This window comes from Podarcis liolepis, assembly GCF_965112155.1.
Source record: "Podarcis liolepis genome assembly, chromosome: 11".
NCBI lineage: Eukaryota > Metazoa > Chordata > Lepidosauria > Squamata > Lacertidae > Podarcis > Podarcis liolepis.
The window spans coordinates 53202331-53223216 of record NC_139565.1 but is presented as its reverse complement, the minus strand read 5'-3'; the positions used below and the strand labels follow the sequence as shown (position 1 = coordinate 53223216).

The 20886-nt window shown below is 43.9% G+C and overlaps 1 protein-coding gene across 3 annotated transcripts in view; it reads left to right on the top strand.

Moving 5' to 3' along the window:
• DCC (DCC netrin 1 receptor) overlaps positions 1 to 20886 on the top strand; it is a gene marked incomplete at its 5' end in the record, with an annotated part of 945448 nt that overhangs the window by 790474 nt on the left and 134088 nt on the right. For all 3 annotated transcript variants that reach the window (XM_083465695.1, XM_083465694.1, XM_083465696.1), the window contains 2 exons: positions 3770 to 3880; positions 8719 to 8913. In XM_083465695.1, the coding sequence (XP_083321821.1) occupies positions 3770 to 3880; positions 8719 to 8913 (306 nt within the window). The remainder of the gene's footprint in view (positions 1 to 3769; positions 3881 to 8718; positions 8914 to 20886) is intronic.

Here is a 20886-nt window from a genome sequence, read left to right as displayed (position 1 = left end):
CTACTAGACAAGGAGGGATAGAGGAGGGGGGGGGAGAGCGCCTTGTGTTTTTGTTGTTTTGATATTTCATCCGAAAGGTCAACTTTGCCACTTCTGCAATAGGACTCTGGTAGTTTCTCCTCCACCTATGGGAAGTTCTCCTTCAGATTCCACATCTAGAGGATGTCGGGGGCCATATGATCCCGTCCCAAGCTCCTTACCAAGAGATGATACAAATTAGAACAGAATTAGAAAGGTCCAGGAATAAAAAAGAAAGAAAAATGCCCCTTCATTTTCTAAAGAATAATTCCATGTGTTAGAAGAAAACATGCTTTTATTCCCTTTGGAAAGCTGTAAAGTAGGCGATAATCAGGTATGAAGTAGAACCAATGTACCTTCTAAACATTGTTTAGAAGAGAATATTCAGCTGAGAAGCTCCTTGTGCAGAGCTGGTGTGGTTGCATAACGATGCACCAATGAAATTTCCTTCTTCTGCATAACTCTCAGTGATATTTAAGAGCTGTCAGTGTGGTTGTTATGAGATCGATTTAATTTTGATTAGTTTGGATAGGGGTAGCCTGTGTATGGAACAGAAGGCTAAAATCACAGCCATATAAAGATATAGGAGCAGCTTGCACCAAAAGCCGATGGGGGAAGCACATTGTCTGATGATATGCCTAAGACTTCTAGTGCGCTGGCAAAATCTGCCCTCCAATTTCTTGCAAGCTTTCTTCCCCTGCAACAAAGACTTCTATTTTTCCATCTCAGAGTGCTTGAGAATTTCTTTAGAGCAGGGATAAGGAACCTGTGATCCTCCAGCTGCTTCTGAATTGCAATTCCCATCATCCCTGACTATTGACCACGCTGACTGGGGTTGATGGGACTTGAAGTCCAACAACAACTGGAGGGCGACAGTGAGGTGGTCAAGGATGATGCGCATCTTTGGCTTTCCAGGAAAAAATTCACCAGCACTCAGTCCCCTTTCTGGCTGCCCATGCTTCCTGTTCTGGAAAGTTGGCTTATACTGAATCAGACCATTGGTACATCTAGCTCAGTTTGTCTACACTGACTGGCAGAAGCTCCTCAGGGTTTCAGGAAGCAGTTTCCAAGCCCTAGTGGGAGATGCTGGGGCCTTCTCCAAATAAGGCAGAGGCTGTACCAATGAGCTATAGACCTTCTCTACATAGGAGGAGGTCTTTCCCTGGGCTATAATTGGATCCTGGGAGCTATAGTGAGAGAACGGTGCTGAGAGTTGTTAGAAGACACCTATTCTGGTTACACAGCTACCATACCCAGAGTTCCCTGAGAGGAGGGATTGATTGTCAAACCACTCTGGGAATTGTAGCTCTGTAAGGGGTTTCTTAACAACTCTCAGCACCCTTAGCAAACTACGCTTCCCATAATTCTTTGGGTGAAGTGGTACATTAGTAATTTATATATATGGTGATTATGTGGTTCTTCACTTCAATGGGTCTACTCTGAGCAGGTCTAGCATTGGATACAATTCTAGGATGCGGGTAGCGCTGTGGTCTAAGCCACTGAGCCTCTTGGGCTTGCCGATCAGAAGGTTGGTGGTTCGAATCCCTGTGAAGGGGTGAGCTCCTGTTGCTCTGTCCCAGCTCCTGCCAACCTAGCAGTTTGAAAGCACACCAGTGCAAGTAGGTAAATAGGTTCTGCTGTGGCAGGAAGATAAACGGTGTTTCCATGCGCTTTGGTTTCCATCACGGTGTTCTGTTGCGCCAGAAGCGGTTTAGTCCTGCTGGCTACATGACCAACACCAGCTCCCTCAGACTGAAAGTGAGATGAGCACCGCAACCCCATAGTCACCTTTGATTGGACTTAACTGTTGAGGAGTCCTTTACCTTTCCTACCTTCACAACCCCTTTCTCTTTTATTGTTTCTTTGGAAGCTCGGAGTTTTTAAATTTTTTTGCTGTCCTGCAGTTTTGTATTTATTGGCCCAATTTTATTTCTGTTCTCAGTTTTCTGTTTCCTGATATTTTATGATGCATTGCAATTTGGTTCTTTCCGTTTTTGGCCATACATCACTTTAGAAATATATATTGAAAGGTGAAATAAAAATCTTGTAAATAAACCAAAGGTGCAGGGTATCTGTTGCAATTTGTCAGCCCGCGTATAAAGTGAGCCGTTCGAGAACTTTCAAGGAAGGCTGTAGAAATTCATTTTTAAGTAGGCCAAATGGAAAGGAAGCAAACACATCTTTCATTGCTGCTGTTTAGTTGCGTATTACAGGATTTCCAAAGGAGCTGGAAATCATGCAGCTTTTAAAGAGATGATTTAAATATCCAAGCAGCAAGACTTTATGTCTCCTTAAAAGCTTCTGCTGGTGAAGGCAGGTGTTTCTGCCCACTAATGAGGACAGCTGCAATAGCAAAGAAATTCAGAGCTGCAACAAGGACTCTAAATCAAGACGATTGATTTTATTGTAAGATTTGCCATCAGCTAAAATTTAAAAGTGTTGTTTTTAATTTTGAACATTCTTCCCCAGAGGAACTTTGCAATTAAATGTGACTGTTTATCTTTATGCTTCATGGTCAGTATGAGATACACAAAATGATAAAAAAGCATATATTGCTGTCGCAGGGAACAAAGGCGCAACGCAGAGTTAGCACCAGCATGATGCTTCTCTAATAGAGCCTAGCCATAGAGGGGAAGGCATTAGCTGTGCCAGGATTCACACTGGTTCAGATTCATTCACACTTCTGTTAGGAACACTGCATGTTGCAATCAGTAAGACTATGCTTTGCCAAGGCAGGTGGCACCTCTAGAACTCCAGGGAGGTGTTGTGGTTCAATTGTCAAGCTAGGACTTGGGAGACCAGAGTTCACGGGGTGAATTTGAGCCAGTAACTGCCTCTCAGCCTCATCTACCTCACATGGGGACGCAGGTGGTGCTGTGGTCTAAACCACAGAGCCTCTTGGGCTTGCTGATCAGAAGGTCGGCGGTTCAAATCCCCGCAACGGGGTGAGCTCCCATTGCTCTGTCCCAGCTCCTGCCAACCTAACAGTTCGAAAGCATGCCAGTGCAAGTAGATAAATAGGTACCACTGTGGTGGGAAGGTAAATGGCATTTCTGTGCACTCTGGTTTCTGTCACAGTGTTCCGTTGCACCAGAAGCAGTTTAGTCCTGTTGGCCACATGACCCGGAAAGCTGTCTGTGGACAAACGCTGGCTCCCTTGGCCTGAAAGCGAGTCGCCTTTGACTTTACCTTTACCTTACCTCACATGGTTGTTGTAGGGATTAATTGCAGAGGGAGAGAACCAGTGGCATGCGGTCAGTTGTCTAGGGGAATTAAGTTTGTCCCCTAAATGTTCGCCTGGTGCCTCCTTCCCAAAGGCCAGGAAGCTTTTGCTCGGCTTAGGGAGAGAGGCACGATGCTCTGATGGGTCAAAGAGCCTTTTGACCACCTTCCAAAAGCACACCCAGCTTGAGGATGGATACAGTAAGGCTCCAAGATCCTGTCCCAAAGCCCAGGAAGCTTCTGTGTGGCTCAGGAAGGGAGGTGCAATGCTTACAACTCATGACATCAGCCCTCCACCAATCGCCCTTGCAATCTGGTGCCTGTGGTCCCAACGGCTCTCCTACGGAAAATTTCACCACACGCCACTGGAGAGAACTGTGTACACCGCCTTGAATTCATTGGTGGGCTGTAAATTTAACAAATAAACAAAGCTCCTTTTGGATGTACATGGCCTTTGTAGTTTGTGGCTCATCAAATCCTGCTAATATTAACTGAGCTTTTTGTATGTCTTGATTTGTATCATACGCAGGTCTTGACAAAGGCAGCCAGTACAGTTTCCAAGTTGCAGCTATGACAGTCAATGGGACAGGACCTTCCTCCGACTGGTATACTGCAGAAACTCCAGAGAGCGATCTTGATGGTAATTGTATTTTTTTCACAGCCGTTATAACTGCCTTTTTGCTCATTCTGATGGTTGCCTTGCCCTTCAGCTAAGGTTGCGGTGGAGGTCAGGAGCATTCAGCTTCCAGACCCATTGGAGCTGCCGTCTGAGTGCTTTCTCTCAGCAGAAGGTTTTTACTGGCTGCATGCTGTTAAAATTCTCCCTGTGTGTGGACAAGTGAAGCAGAAGTGAGAAAAGAAAGGCAGCTTCATTTCTCTCCCACTACGCTCCTAGCACCTGTGTTTAATTTTAACTTCTTTCCCAGCTGTTGCTGTTGCAACTTTTGCCAAAACTGTAATATTGGGGTGGTTACCGAAAGCCAGGTTTGTTTTTAACCGTATTGCTTATTCTTCCGTGATACAATTCCTCTGGGGGGTTATCAAAAGAACCGATCTATTTGTGGCAGGCCGAATGGTCTATCTGCTATCAAAATAATATGCAGAAGTTATCTGGGACCGTGGTCTTCCCTTGCTCTGAAACACTTGAGCAGCCAGTTGTGGGCACTTGGATCTGGGATTTCCATTGCCCCTGAAAAACATATACGAATGCCATGATGGTGATGACCATTCCTCATTGGATCTGTAGCCTTCCAGTCCCCAATTCCTATCACTCCCAGCCAGCATGGCCAAGGGCCTGGGATGATGGGAGCTGCACCCCAACACTTGGGAAGGCCACAGTATCCCTGCCCCTCTGGTACAGTTTTCAAATATGGATGTTTCATTCAGCTGTCATAGCTGATTGGTCAATGACAGAGCCATTCATGGCCCCATATACAGCAGACATTTAAAGGGGTAGCATGCCACTTTAAATAATCACGCCTCTTCCCAAGGAATCCTGGGAAACCTAGTTTGTCAAGGGTGCTGAGAGTTGTTTTAGCATACCCCAATTCCCCTCACAAAGCTGCAACAATTGGTTTAACCCTCAATCCCTCTTCCCAATGAATTCAGTTGATCTGGGAGGAAACTGGGGTCTCCTAAGTACTCTCCGCACTCTTTACAAAGTACAGGATTCTGTGGAGGAAGCCACGACTGTTTATGATACTCCTTTAAATGTATAGCTCAGATGGGAGCCATGTAGGGATATGAGATCCTTTCCCTCAGGCTGGTGGTTTTTTTTGGGGGGGGGTGGATTTGGGCTTTTGCAGTTGAAACTCCAATAACCATCTCACTGCTGAGAATAGCACCCTGCACCATACTTGGTTTTAAACATATTTCCATTTGTTCACACTGCAGAAGCAAGCACAAGGGCACGAAAACATTTAGAGCCAAGCCTGTACCTTGAATCACTGACCCAGTTCTGTACCCCAGTGCAGACCCAGACTAAATTGCTTCAGAACACACACACACAGTCTGGCTTTTTAAACACCCATCACCTTGCAGCTTCATGTTTTGCGCTCTAGCTACCTCTTGGGATGGTTCCTTTGGCGAGATCTGCAAGGTTAGAGACATTCAAGGATCAGCTAAATTCCTTTGGTGCTGCTGTGCGGATGGTTAACTGCAATTCCCTCTCTGCTCTTTTGCTGTAGAAGTTCCTTCACCGGATGCTTTTTTTTTTTTTTTTTTGCATCTGCAGTAACACACACACACACACACACACACACACACACACACAATGAAGAGTGTCTTGAAGAAACTCCCTTAACTCCCTATGGATTGCCCATTTAATTAGTGTGTTTTGTTAAAGCGATTAGAAATCCAAACACTGCTGCTGATCCAAGGTTCCCTGGAAAGCCAGAATAGTCTTTCTGACAGCTGGGAGCATTTTAAATATTTATTTTGAGCATAAAGCATTATGCTTTTTTCTCTGGGGGGGGGGGGGAAGGAAACCACTGGATGCTCAATTTCCCCCAAAACATCTGACTCAAACAGTTTAAGTAATGATGTTGGGGATCCTGGATCAGTCTTGTATAGGAATATTCTGGAGGAATATATTTATGTGTATTCTGGGGATGCTGTTTAACTTCCTTTCTAGACAAGAGCAGATCTCCTCCATTTCTGCACTAGGTTCACTCTCCATTCAGCTCTTCCTGAATTCTGTGTTTACCTAGAAGAATTCCTGGAATTAATTCTAGAACTGGATAATGCTCAGTTTGCTCCAATTTTCCATTCACTTGCACTCACCTTCCCCTCTATATTACCATTGCGTCTGTGAGCATTGATGAAACACTGGACTCTTGATGCAACTGTATATACGATTGCACTTGGCACAGTGTTTTATATTGATGAACATGTGCTCTCCTGAGCACTGATAACACACCATGTAGAGAGCTGCATCAGACCATTGGTACATCTTCTTCAATATTGTCTACAATGACTGGCAATGGCTCTTTGGGGTTTCAGATACGGGTCTCTCCCCAACATACATGGAGATAGAACCTGGGCCCTGGAACTGTTAAGAACTGGAAGCAGTGGCACCCTGTGCTGTCTATATACAAAACTGGTACATGAACAGTGGTACCAAATAATGTGGTATTCCAAAATCCAGAATAAATTTGAAGGAGGGAAACTTTAGAAGCAATTTTTTTTCCTCTTGAAGGACTAATTTATATGATCTCCCTACTCATAGCTGGATGCTGTTGAATACACACACACATATTCCTTTCAGGTTGGATCGTTGTCACACTGATTGGTAGAATCCTTTGCCCCAGGTTGCTCCTTAGGTGAACTTCTGTCAGTGTAGAAATATCCAGGACAGGAGTAACAAATATGGTGCCCTCCATATCTTGCTGGACTCCAGCTCCCATCAACCCCAGTGGCCAGGTATAATGGGAGCTGGAGTCCAGCAATATTTGGAGGGCACAACATTGGCTGTCCCTGATATAGGAATATGCATAGACACAAATTTCATCTCTGTGTGTCTGGGTAGACCAAATAAAGCCCTCTGCACAGGAAAAAGGCTGAAGCAGGTGATATTGCTGAAATTCAAAGTTCATTTGATCAGAATTCCAATTTGCCTCCCTCCTACTCCACAGGTGAATTATGAACCGAACACTACTTCTCTTTAAATTCTTCCTCAGCTTTCAGTGGGGAAAACCAACATCAATGCAGGAAACATCTGCTACCAGTTAACTATCCCATATCCCATCAAGGTTTTGCATTTAAGCTATACCTGTGCCCTTCCTATGTTTTCATCCTCTCCATTTATTCACCCCTCCCCTCGTGATTGTACAACTATGAGGACACATGCATGTGCTATACAGTGCCTGGTATAAAGTTGTCCTTGAAGAGCAATGAAGGATTATGAAAAATAGTAAAGTATCCTGAACATTTTGATGTCCCTCATTTTAATCCCTGCCCTTGAAGCGCAACTTCCCACCCCTTTATGCCTGCTGCGTTTGAATATGTTCCTAATGATGTCCAGCATTCCAAAACAGCTTTCTTTATTTTAACAGTAAGAAAATGTATTGCATTTCAAATACGTGCACACAGTGGTCCGGGAGATACTTAATGGTGTCGTGTTTGTTTGTTTGTTTCTTTGTCTGCTCTTCCTTAAATGTATCATCGTTCAAGAATAGATTGACTTTGAGACTGTGGAGACTGTGAAGCCCTTGCAAATGTTGCTGTGTGCATTATGCGACCTCTAACATTCTCATAAGACTTTCCAGTGGATCCAGCAGTTCCTCAGAAGAATTTTATTCTGCCCCCCAAATTCACTGCAAAGCTTATAAACTATCAAGGGCACGGATGGCAGAATCAATGACAGCGCCGCTGAAAAGTATTAGTCCCATCAGTTTTTTACTGCCTCCCCTCCGCCACCCATCAGCCAACGTTTATAGTGGGAATACTTCACAATCAAAGGAGGCCCTTTTCTCGGAGTTTGCACCAGCGTTTTGCCTCTGAGTCCTTTTACCTCTTCCATATGGCTAAAATATGACAGGCCTCCTTGTGGGGGGAAAAGATTGCAACTTGTTTCTTCCGCTCTCAAAGAGACAAGTTGCTTTCCTGCTCTTCTGAGGAGACTTGTGGTATGGTAGCTCCTAGGCAAACCTCCAGCAAAAGGGCTTGCTTTCACCTCCAAAGGGTTTTAAAACACCCACCCACACCATTAGACTGGATAACCATCTCATTCCTGGCTTGCACGTAATAAAATGCAAACGAATGCATTGTTAATAGAATGCTGTCGGTATATCATTATTTTCCTAGACAGATATCTTACACCCCCCCATATGCTTTAGTATTAATCAGAGGAGGCAGGGTGAGTGAAGGAAAAATGAAAATATGCATGGTTGCGATAATGAATGCCACAAACCTAGACTGTCGCCACGTAATGTTAGAAGCACTGACTTATTTAATACTGCTTAAGTTGCTAGTCAATTGTCTGCTTACTGGCTTTTCTGAGCTTGCTTGCTGTTCACTATTATGAAATGTTTTTCTGTGAGTAATATATGCACACACAGAGAGAGAATGAGAGTGACTTCCACGTATTTAATTTATTGAACTTACGAGTTTTGTCCTCCGCCATCTTTTCATAAAGGATAATTCTTGCTTCCCCGCTTGTCTGACTCTTCAAAGAATAATAATTCAATGATAGGAAGGCGAAAGCCTAGTTTGGAGATGACTGCATCTGTTGAATGGCACAGTTAGACACCTTGTGCTTGGCGATGGAAAAAATTCAGTTGTGCGTTTAAAGATGATAACCCAGCCTAGATATTTTACAAGCTGTATATTTTAATGACTTGCATGCTACTTCTGCATGGGACAAAGATGTGATACTTTGCTTCTTTCCAGAAACAATGACAGGTCAGCCTAAAGTGTGCTCTTGCCGCCGATCAAACGCAGACGGTGGCACTGCTAACAGCATCTTCCTTTGACTCCTAGAATCTCAGGTTCCTGACCAGCCAAGCTCTCTTCATGTGAGGCCTTTATCAACCAGCATTGTAATGAGCTGGACGCCACCACTGAACCCAAACATCGTTGTGCGTGGATACATTATTGGCTACGGAGTGGGGAGCCCATACGCCGAGACGGTGCGAGTGGACAGCAAGCAGCGCTACTATTCCATTGAACACTTGGGTAGGTGGGACTTCCACTCCAGGAAACGCTTAGAAGCTTGGGGAGGGGGCGAGATGTGTTTCTAGGCCTTCTAGTCAACCTGTCTATTCCAGGCCATAAATGCAGAGTATCCCCAGGCAATGCTGGGGTTCCCCCCAAAAAACTGCGGATTAAGAATCCTGGATTTGTAGCCCTGTGATGGATATACTACAGTTCCTTTGGTGGAAGCCATGTGCATTAAATGTATTGCGTGGACGCAACCTAGGTCAGAAAGATCCTGCCACCCTTCGAGGCAATGAGTTCTGTTAGCAAATAGATTATACAGTGATCGCTCGGGTTGCGAACGTGATCCATGCGGGAGGCACGTTCACTACTCGCAGCATTCGCAACCCATGACCCGCACATCTGCGCACATGCAGGTCGCAATTTGGTGTTTCTGCGCATGCACAAAGCGCAATTTAGCGCTTTTGTGCATGTGCAAGCGCCAAAACCCAGAAGTAACTGTTCTGGTACTTCCGAGTTTGGCACAGTGTGCAACCTGAAATCATGCAACCCGAAGTGTCTGTAACCCAAGGTATGACTGTATTGACATTCAACTGAATTATTATTATTATTTATTAATACCCCAGCCACTCTGGATGGCTTCCAACAGACTATTAAAATACTGTCCTCTTGTTACTTGACTCATTAGATGTCATCCTGTCATCTTTCTTGCCAATACAAATGAGAACCTGGCCCAGAGTAAACCCCACATCCTCTTTGCATGCATGTGTGTGGTGTTGTTGTTTTTTTAATAGCATCCAACGAATGGTTGTGGCAGCCCAGGGCAAAATCGATTTGGGATTAATTGGGATTGCCAATTAATAAACTTTGAGAACAATGAAGTTGAACGCCTAGCTTATGTGTTTGTTGGAGTGGGGCTCAAGCTCCAGGGTGTGACTTTTGAAACAAATGTTTTGGCTACATGCTGTAGTACCAGGAGTAGAAAGAAATATGTTTACAATCACTGAGTTCTGGCTTTTTCTCTTGCTCAAGTGTGAACCTCTTTTCAGATTTAGAGTAGCCTCAGTTCTCTATTGAGTTGTATAGACTGCAATCGCAGACTCAGTTGGGTGGATTGACAAAAATCAGCTCCCCTTCTTCATCATATCCCAGGATCGGCAGCATCTGAGGTTGTGGGTAGATCCACCCCCTCAACTGCTTAAAATTGTTGTCTCCTTTTCTCTTATATAATTCAGTAACTCTTATTGCCTGCATCCTTGCACTTAAATTACTGAAGGTCACTAAAATGATTTGTCTTATTACTTCCTGAAATATTCAGTTCTGGTCATTGGGGTATACTGTGAAACTCTGGCAATAGTAAGACTTGCTAAGTAGTATTTGAATATTTGAATATTTATGATCTACACTTTCATCAAACATATTAAGGCATACGTTATACTTTATAACATAAAGTATAGCCAGTCTATAAAGCATCAATAAAGCATTAGTAGATTCTGGTTGGTTAAAAAAAAAGTCAATGGTTATTTATTAAGATTTATTTATATAATTATATTTAGCAAGAGTCCAAGTACTTGTCTCAGGGGCACAAAAAGTGACCCCTTCACTTGTGGTGCTCTTTTGACAACCAGTGATGATGGCATTTGTCGTGGTGATGTCATCTGTGCACTTTCACCTTTAGTCAATCAGCAAACCTGTAGCTGAAAGGAAACTGGGCTTTCTGTCCCCTAGAGGAAGCCACTTTTTGAATTGGACTTCAACAGAGCACATTCATGGAAATATATCTCCAACTTGGTGCTCAACTAAATGTTAGCTTAAACATGGTGAATTTCAAAACCTGCGCTTGCTAAGATGACAGGAAGCCGTGCATAACTTTCCACCTCCACCAGTTCTAAGCTTAAGCTCTGGTTTTGGTGTCTGACTTGGTAGAAATCAACTGTCTCTGCATGGGAAGGATCCTTGCACATGGGAAGTATCAAACTTCTACCATTCCACCATTCTCATCTACAAGTGTATTAAGTGGGATTTAGGTTTACAAGGAAAACCTTTCTCATTTTTCACTTCCAAATATTGTATTTTTAAAGGAATGCATGATTATTTTTCAAGTTCAGATACACTCCCTCATTTTTCCAGCCTTAAATTTGGTTGCACTATTCCTACTATACAACAATTTGTGTGTTTTCTCTCTCTTAAAAGTCTGCACATTTCTCCTAATACCTGTATTCCCCCAAGCTACACATTTTTGTGAGTAATTTCCCCTAGTATGATTAAATTTTGTACAATAGTTTGACTAATGCATGTATTTTGGTGCACACTTTTGGGTTGCAGAGCTATGCAGTGGTACCTCTGGATGCGAGCCGGATCCGTTCCAGAGCCCCGTTCGCACCCTGAAGCGAACGCAACCTGCCTCTGCGCTTCTGTGTGTGTGCGGGTCGTGATTTGCCACGTCTGTGCATGTGCATGACGTCATTTTGAGCTTCTGCACATGCGCAAGCAGTGAAACCCAGAAGTAACACGTTCCATTACTTCTGGGTCACTGCAGAGCGCAACCCGAAAATGCTCAACCCAAAGCTACTTTAACCCGAGGTATGACTGTATCACAAAAGTAGTAGCAACTGGCCAGATAAACCAGGTGAGGGGAGCCAGTGGGTCTCAAACCCTCCCCTGCAGGCTCCGGTGGATTAAGCAGATGAGATTGATAGTGGGTCCAATGGTAAAGAAGGTGGTTTCAGCAGATGCTGTAGAGGGAAGTGAGAGGCAGGTGTAGCTCATCAACCTGGGAAGGTAGCCTATCTAGGAGGAGGAAGACTCTGCTTCTAAACCTCAGCTGCCTTATGGGATATCTTCAAGAGAAGAAAAGGTTAAGGAGCAAACCCTACACAAATCCAGAGTGAAGTTCCTAAGATGGTTGGATGACGCCTTGTAAGTCTCCTTCTGGCAACTCTTGCAGCCGACCTGGTGCCAAATGTATTGCTCTGCTTTCCTTTGGACCACATCATCAAGGCCAAGAATGGTCCCTTGTTGCCTGGGCAGCCCAGAACCTGGGCAGCCTAGGACACACTGCCTTCAGTGCTGCTAATACAGAGGTTTGACTTCACCCCTGGAAGCCCACTCCATTGTCTCTCGAGACAGGTGGATGCTCTAATAAGTGCAAAGTAGGTAGATTCGTATTAAAATGTTAGATTAAAATGTTAACCAATTTTCCCCTCTCTTCCACATCCCTAATTTAGATTCCATTTTTTTCTGCTCTTTCTAAAAAGATCATTGGTGTGTCTCCCTGTATGACTTCCGATATTCTTCTAACTTGGCTTGCGGATCAAAGGCAGTGCCCTTGCAGCTGTGACTGTTAGCATCAAGACAGTAACAGGCATGAGAAAGTGGAGTGTTTCTTTTTAATCTTCCTCTGTGGAGGCAAGAGTCTGATCTAGCAAACGGCAGATCACAAACTCAGGAGTCCCCACCACTGCTTTCCTGAAAACAGCCTGTGTTTGTCTTGCTCATTAATTTCTTGGCATCCAGAACACCACTAACACATTTTCCTAATCAAGTTGCTTTGCTGTGCAGGAGGCTCTGCGAAAAAGCTGATCTAATGATGAGCTTGTTACGTCAACGACAGAGTCCGAAACATAATCGGCATTTTATACGCCATGACTGCAAGGCTGGTGGGGTTATTCCAAAGGGCACCGTTGCTTCTTAGAGAAGTTGAAATGCTAATGAGTGCCATGCTGAGTGGATGCAAAGTCCCACGCTTGACTTCTGAGCACATTCGTTCCTCCACTGCCAGTGTCTGAACACAATGGCAATCAAACCCTCATACTTCCCCTGTGTCAAAATAGTGTCAGGGGGTGTTTCATTATCCATTATTCATTGTGTGCTTTCTCTGACACGTTGCCTTGATGCCATATCAGGAAAAATGTATTGAAATGCGGTGGAGGGTGGGATGTGCGTGCTAGCTTCAGGGAAACAAAGATCAAATTTTGAGGAAATGACTGCACAGGATCATCTTAATGGCCTGCATAATAGCCTGATTTGCACATCACACTAAGCTAACATTGTTGCTTAGCACGAATACATGGGGCCCTGGAGAGGAAATTGTGGCTGCTTGGCTCCTCCTTGGTTTTACTGCTGCGCCAATAGGTTGTGGTTTTGCTTATTGTGTTTCTGAACCCAGATCATGATTTAGCTTTTTCTAACCCCAAGCTGAAGGTCCGTATAGTTAAAGCTCTGGTTTTCCCAGTAGTGATGCATGGAAGTGAGAGCTGGACCATAAAGAAGGCTGGTCGCTGAAGAATTGATGCTTTTGAATTATGGTGCTGCAGGAGACTCTTGAGAGTCCCGTGGACTGCAAGAAGATCAAACCTATCCATTCTGAAGGAAATCAGCCCTGAGTGCTCACTGGAAGGACAGATCCTGAAGCTGAGGCTCCAATACTTTGGCCACCTCATGAGAAGAGAAGACTCCCTGGAAAAGACCCTGATGTTGGGAAAGATGGAGGGCACAAGGAGAAGGGGATGACAGAGGACGAGATGGTTGGACAGTGTTCTCGAAGCTACCAGCATGAGTTTGACCAAACTGCTGGAGGCAGTGGAAGACAGGGATGCCTGGTGTGCTCTGGTCCATGGGGTCACGAAGAGTCGGACACAACTAAACGACTAAACAACAACAAACCCCAAGCTGAAACCAAGGTTTCTCCTATGGTTTGCTGCTCATAGATTGGCAAAGCTTGCCCGCCTTGTTCTGGGAGGCAACTAATTGGGAGGCAAACTACCCCTGAAACATGTGTGTGGTTGTGTAAAACTAAATACTTTTCTAGCCTTTCTAATATGTTCACCATGGAGAAATGTCTATGCTATCTGGAATTTGAAGTTCAAGTTTTGAAGATGTGAGCAGAGGTATAAGCACTTGCTGTTTATCACAGCTTGGTTCTCACATCACATTAAGCCATAGTTGAACAATTATGGTTTGATAGGAACATGGAGCATGCTGTTTTATGTTGTAAACTGCCCTGAGCTCTTCAGATGAACAGCGGTACATAAATGCAATAAATAATAATAATAATCTTTCTCAGTTCGCTTCTTGCATATGTTTTACACATCCTCCTGGTCCTAAGCCTAGTCTACAAAACACTGAGCATCTGCAAAACATTCAGCCTTGGAGGAATTAAGAAGACACAGTTTTCCATTTCACTCTGTCTCCATCGCATGCAGCACTGTTTCCATAACACTGCAGTTCATTTTCTGCCAAAAACTATGTTATTCGCCTCACTGTCTACTGCGGTGAAATTATGTAACTTACATAATTAATTATGCAATTTATGATTTCATTACATTTTCCCATCCTATTCATTTCAGCGCAAAGGAAATGAAATGCAAATGGGGGGGGGGGCAGACGATCAGTTATGTATCATTTGCAAACTGAAAGCAAGAACAACAGTGAATGTTGATTGTATTTGCTGGATTGAGCTCCATTCTCGACATGGGGCAAAGACATGAACATTGCAAATTTCTGCCTTGATTCTATTTTCATTAGAATTCTCCATCTCTACTCAGAACCAATAAACACTTGTCTGTCTGTTTGTAGTACTTCTGTCCCAAGTTTCCTTGTTCAGCTGAAGGCAGCTAGTATCAGACATTGTAAAAGGCATTAAAAATTAACTAAAACTGAAGAGGAGAGAACCAAAAGACTAGCAAACCAGCAAGTAAAATGTGTTGTTATTCTTAAGGAGGGACAATAAAATGAAATATAAAGTCAAAAGGATTATGTACCAGTTATGTCAATGCCAAAGGTATGGTACAGCCACTAAAAGACCAAAAATGTCCTAAACAGGAAGGTTTAAACAATGTGGTGGAGGGCTAAAGGGCACAAAATGGACTTTCCTGGGTGCTGAAAGATGTCTCATGTGTTCCAATCAAGGATGGGTTTGGAACTGACCAGAACGCCCCATTTAGCTTCGCTTACGTCAGTTTTATGCCAATGTAACTGCCATTGTTCTGCGCCAACAAATCCTGGAAATAAAGGGCATTGAGAAAATCCCATGGGCCTGTTACAGATTCCTAGCTTCCTTCAAAGTACTACAGCTCCCTCCGGAGGAAGATAATGACTGTTAGGCCAGTTTAAGTTTGTAGCTTTGGCATTCCCATGAGAGGATATGTTCTTCCGATTATGCTTCCCCCACATCGTTCTTTCAACTGGCTGTTTTAATCAATCTCCTGTCCTGGTTGTGATGAGCCACAAGGAACACATTGCACCATGTCCCAGGATTTGTACCGGTACTCTGTTGCCTTGTGGGTACAAGTAATGATGCAAGCACCAACCTATAATTCCCTTAGTAGCTCAGACTCGGCCATCTCTCCCCCCCGCCACCCCATAATGACTTCTAAGGATGGATTATCAAGTCACCATCGTTGTTTTTTTGGGGGAACAAAGTGACAACTGTTACTCTTAGTGCTGAGACGAAGCGATTGATTCCATTTTAGTTCCTACTTTGCCATCGTTAAAAGACGCTCTGTTTTTTGAAGTGCTTTTGCGTGCCTCCTTCGATTTTCACCTGCTTTTCAGTCAGCAGACCTGAACACTAGTAGTAGGTGTGAAAAAGTTTCCAAAGGCTGATTTAAAAAAAAGGAAAAATTTCTAAAGGGATGCTGAAAAGCAGTTCAGGTGCTGAGAGGGAAGAAGGTCAATGTTACAGCAGATCAGCTGCAAAATACAGGTTCTGTAGAGTATTTGTTTCCTTGAACATGTGAACATAGGATGCTGCCTTATTAAGTTAGGTAAAAGGTAAAGGTAAAGGACCCCTGGATGGTTAAGTCCAGTCAAAGGTGACTATGGGTTGCAACGCTCATCTCACTTTCAAGCCGAGGGAGCCAGCGTTTGTCCACAGGCAGCTTTCCGGGTCATGTGGCCAGCAGGACTAAACTGCTTCTGGAGCAAGAGAACACTGTGATGGAAAACTAGAGCACATGGAAACACCATTTACCTTCCCACCACAGCGGTACCTATTTATCTACTTGCACTGGTGTGCTTTCGAACTGCTAGGTTGGCAGGAGCTGGGACAGAGCAACAGGAGCTCACCCCATTGTGGGGATTTGAACCACCAAACTTCTGATCGGCAAGCCCAAGAGGCTCTGTGGTTTAGACCACAGCACCTCCCACATCCCATACCATTGATCTACCTAGCTCACTATTGTCTATGATGACTTGCAGCAGCTCACCATGATTTCAGACAGGAGTTTCTCCCAGCTGTACCTGGAGATGCCAGGGATTGAACCTGGGACTGTCTGCTTGCAAGTCAGATACTCTACCACTGAGCTTTGGCCCTTCTGAAATTGGGGAGCTTGAGGCTTTGTTAAATTGAAGCAATTAGTGGGCTGTTTTATCCATGAAAATATGTTTAGAGTGATAATTACAGTGCTATCGTAACCATGTCTACTCAGACTTAAGTCCTCTTGGATTCAATGGAATTTGCTCTGAGGTAAGTGGTGCTGTGGTCTAAACCACTGAGCCTAAGGCTTGCTGATCAAAAGGTCGGCGGTTCAAATCCCCGCGACAGACTGAGCTCCCGTTGCTCAGTCCCTGCTCCTGCCAACCAAGCAGTTTGAAAGTTTGAAAGTGAAAGTAGATAAATATGCTCTGGCAGGAAGGTAAATGGCGTTTCCATGCACTGCTCTGGTTTTGCCAGAAGTGGCTTAGTCATGCTGGCCACATGACCCAGAAAAACTGTCTGCGGACAAACGTTGGCTCCCTCGGCCAGTAAAGCGAGATGAGTGCCGCAACCCCAGAGTCGTTTGTGACTGGACTTAACTGTCAGGGGTCCTTTACCTTTACCTTTAGGTGGATTTAAGAGTGCAACCTTAGTTTATGAACCTATTTGGATTGAACACCTAATCATGTTTTGTGGATTGGCTTGCAGTGGTCTATTGCAGCTCCACCTGGAGGAGTCGGGGATTGAGTTTGGGATCTTTGGCATACAAAGCAGATGCTCATCTTCTCCTGCAGATTGTTGTTGTTGATATTAATTTATATCCCAAATTATATGCCAACGTGGCTTCTAACAGATTTAGAACTATAAAATCCATGTGTGATTAAAATTCACAAGAGCAATTCCTTCTGAGCATCAAAAGACCCTTAACTTAAAGCAAGTCAGTTAAAAAGCATGGCAGTTAATAAAGCAAGTCAGTTAAAAAGCATGGCAGTTAAAACAGTTTTAAAAAATAAAATAAAATAACAGATCAAAAATTCAAGTTCAGAGGACTGGTTGCCTAAACAGGTCTCCGGGAGACAGTGAATGGAGATGCTCATATCTCACCACATTCCACAACCCTGTGGTGTCCTGAGTGGAAGAGCCTGCCACTGTGCCACCACAAGCCAATAATCATCAGGCCGCAGCCAAACTCACTGGGTTCCATTTGCAGTCAGGTTTTGCAGTCATGTTTTCCTTGATCCCCATCACATGATGACTGAATGCATGGCACAAAACTAAACACAACCAGAACTATTTCAGGGTGGTTGGGAGAAAGCTAAGCATCCCTTTTCCTTCTTCCTGCTATCACCAATTCCGGGTCTTTTAATAAGGCATTCTTAATTTAGCTACTGCTGAACTGCATGGCTGTAGCATGCCTCATTTCAAAAGTAAATCATTTGGCTTATGATTGAATGCAGCAATCCATAGTTTGTTTAAACAGCTGTTCAGTACTCTCTGCTAAGCAGATGTTCAGCCTTCTTTCATATCAGTGGGGCTTCTGAGGGGAGGAAAAGCACACACACTACCTGGTAGACTGCCTCCTAAAATCAATTAACATTAGCTGACATCACATACTAGCTAGGGAGAGAGACAATGCAAAGGATATTATATAAGCATCTTAAAAAGCAGAGAAATCACCTTGCCAACAAAAGTCTGTATAGTTAAAAGCTATGGTTTTCCCAGTAGTGGTGTATGGAAGTGAGGGCTGGACCATAAAGAAGGCCGAAGAATTGATGCTTTTGAATTATGGTCTGGTGCTCTTGAGAGTCCCTTGGACTAAGAAGATCAAACCTATCCATTCTTAAGGAAATTAGCCCTGAGTGCTCACTGGGAGGACAGATCGTGAAGCTGAGGCTCCAATACTTTGGCCACCTCTTGAGAAGAGAAGACTCCCTGGAAAAGACCCTGATGTTGGGAAAGATTGAGGGCACAAGGAGAAGGGGACGACAGAGGACGAGATGGTTGGATAGTGTTCTTGAAGCTACCAGCATGAGTTTGACCAAACTGTGGGAGGCAGTGGAAGACAGGAGTGCCTGGCGTGCTCTGGTCCATGGGGTCACAAAGAGTTGGACACGACTAAACGACTAAACAACAACAGCCACCATAGTTTGTTTAGGTTGCTTGCAAAAGAAGATAGTCTTCTGCTGCTGCCAGAAAAGTTACCAGCCTCAGTGCCCAGTATGTTTCCGAGCACAATTCAAAGTGTTGGTGCTGACCTTTAAAGCCCTAAACGGCCTCAGCACAGTATACCTGAAGGAGCATCTCCATTCCCGCCATCCAGCTTGGATCTTCTGGTGGTTCCCTCATTGTGAGAAGTGAAGCTACAGGGAACCAGGCAGAGGGCCTTCTCAGTAGTGGTGCCCGCCCTGTGGAACACCCTCCCATCAGATGTTAAGGAAATAAACAACTATCTGACTTTTGGAAGATATCTGAAAGCAGCCCTGTTTAGGGCAGTTTTTAATGTTTGATCTTTTATCATGTTTTTAGTATTCTGTTGGGGGCTGCCCAGAGTGGCTGGGGAAACCCAGCCAGATGAACGGATATAAATAAATTATTATTATTATTATTATGGCATAGGACATTCCCATTTTCAGTGGAGAAATGTTGGAGGATATGCTATTACCACCACCACCACCAATACTACTCCTACTACTACCAACAACAACAACAACAACAACAACAACAATTATTATTCCTACAACAACCATCAGAACAACCACAAAAAGCACCCACACACCACTGAGTAACACATGAAGGTGAAGGTAGCTTTTGCAAAAAGCTTGGGGGAGATGTGATTTCTCTATGGGGTATCCATATATGTTTTATGTTAGGCCTGATGTCCTCAAAGCACTTCAACTTGAGGGTAGTTCTGTTGGCATCCAAAGCAGATTGTGGTCTTCCTCTTGACTGATGCACTGATAACTAGTTTAAATTGTGCAGAAGCTTTTTTGATTAACTGTCAAGGTTCCCCAGCTAGGAGCATCACTTTTGCTGGCATTCAAATTCAGCCAAAACAGAAAAAGTGTGCTCTCTTTTGGACTTCTCCTTCCTATTTAGGGTGTAGTATAATAATAAAAATAAAAATAATTAATAATTTTATTATTTATATCCCGCCCATCTGGCTGGGTTTCCCCAGCCACTCTGGGCAGCTCACAGCATATATTGAAACATACTAAGACATCAAACATTAAAAACTTCCCAATGCAGGGCTGCCTTCAGATGTCTTCTAAAACTCAGACAGTTGTTTCTTTCCTTGACATCTGAAGGGAGGGCATTCCACAGGGTGGGCGCCATTACTGAGAGGGCCCTCTGCCTGGTTCCCTGTAACTTCGCTTCTTGCAGTGAGGGAACCACCAGAAGGCCCTCAGAAAAGGACCTCAGTGTCTGGGCTGAACAATGGGGGTGACAGGGGTGGAGACGCTCCTTCAGGTATACTGGGCCGAGGTCAGCACCCAACACTTTGAATTGTGCTCAGAAACACACTGGAGCAATTGAAGTCCCCGTTCTCCCCCTCCTCTTCCCCACTTTTGGTGTAGAAATCCCTGGGCTGACAGCTAGCTATATAAACCAAAAGGATTTTGATCTGTGGAGAGCCTAAGCTTCACGATTTCATGACAAAGTCCCTGTCTTGCTTCCCTGCAGGAAGACAAATAGAATTTGATCCTCACAGTCCTAAATTCATCAGAAGTCTGTGATACCCAGAGAGGGAGACCGATACACTTGAAAAAAAGGCAGAGAGAACCCCCATTGAATACAACAAAAGGCAGATAAGGAGCGATACTGATAAAACAGGCTGAGAACAGATCCGTTTCAATTGAGCACGCCAAAATGAATATCAAAGGCTCAGCGAATATACCTTTCTTTTAACTTTATATTTATTTGACCTGCGAGGGTCAAGTGCACTTTCAGCACGTCAATTTTATTTTACATTTTTTCCCCTTGATGTAAAGAGCTATAACAAAAAGATGAAAGGAATTTTTTGTAAAAAGCACTTTGACACCCAATCAAAAACAGAGTAGGTTTCTCATTCACATCCCTAAAATGGCAGAAGCTGCCTCTGCAGTAACTCAGGTCCCACTTGAAACTGGCATGGCTTTCCTCAGAGAATCCTGCCAAGTGTCCTTTGTTAAGGCTGCTGAGAGTTGTTAGGAAACCCTAACAACAATTTCAGTATCACAGTTTCATGTTCTTTTCCCTTTTTTTTCCTTCCCTTAGTTTCCTCACTGAAAACTTTCAATATAAAATAAAATAAAATGAACCCTCACAGAGCTACAGTTCTCAGAGCAGTTTAACAATCAATCTGTTATGTACTGAAGTTCTCACCCTGAGCCAGCAGGGGGTTACTGTAGATAGTTATGCAAATAAGGGATAGAAAGTGACGTTCAGTGATTGGATAGTTTTAGAAAATTGTTAAGTTACATTGTACTGGAGCTCTATATAAGCAGGCTGACTGAACCCTTCACTTCAGTTCTGTTCTGGCCTGTGAATAAACAAGAGCTGTTTGAAGAATCACTGTGTCGTCTGATATGTTCACCCACAACTTAACACAATCCCTCTTCCTTTGTAGCTCTGTGAGGCAGGTTGAGGCCTCCTTATGGCTCTCAGCACCCATAGCAAACCACAGTTCCCATAATGGTGGAAGTTGTGAATGTTTAAAGGGGTATGATATTGCTTTCAATGTGTACTGCAGATAGGGCCACAGAGCAGGGCTTTCAGTGTGGCTTCCATTATCTTTGCTTCCCATGAAGAAGTGA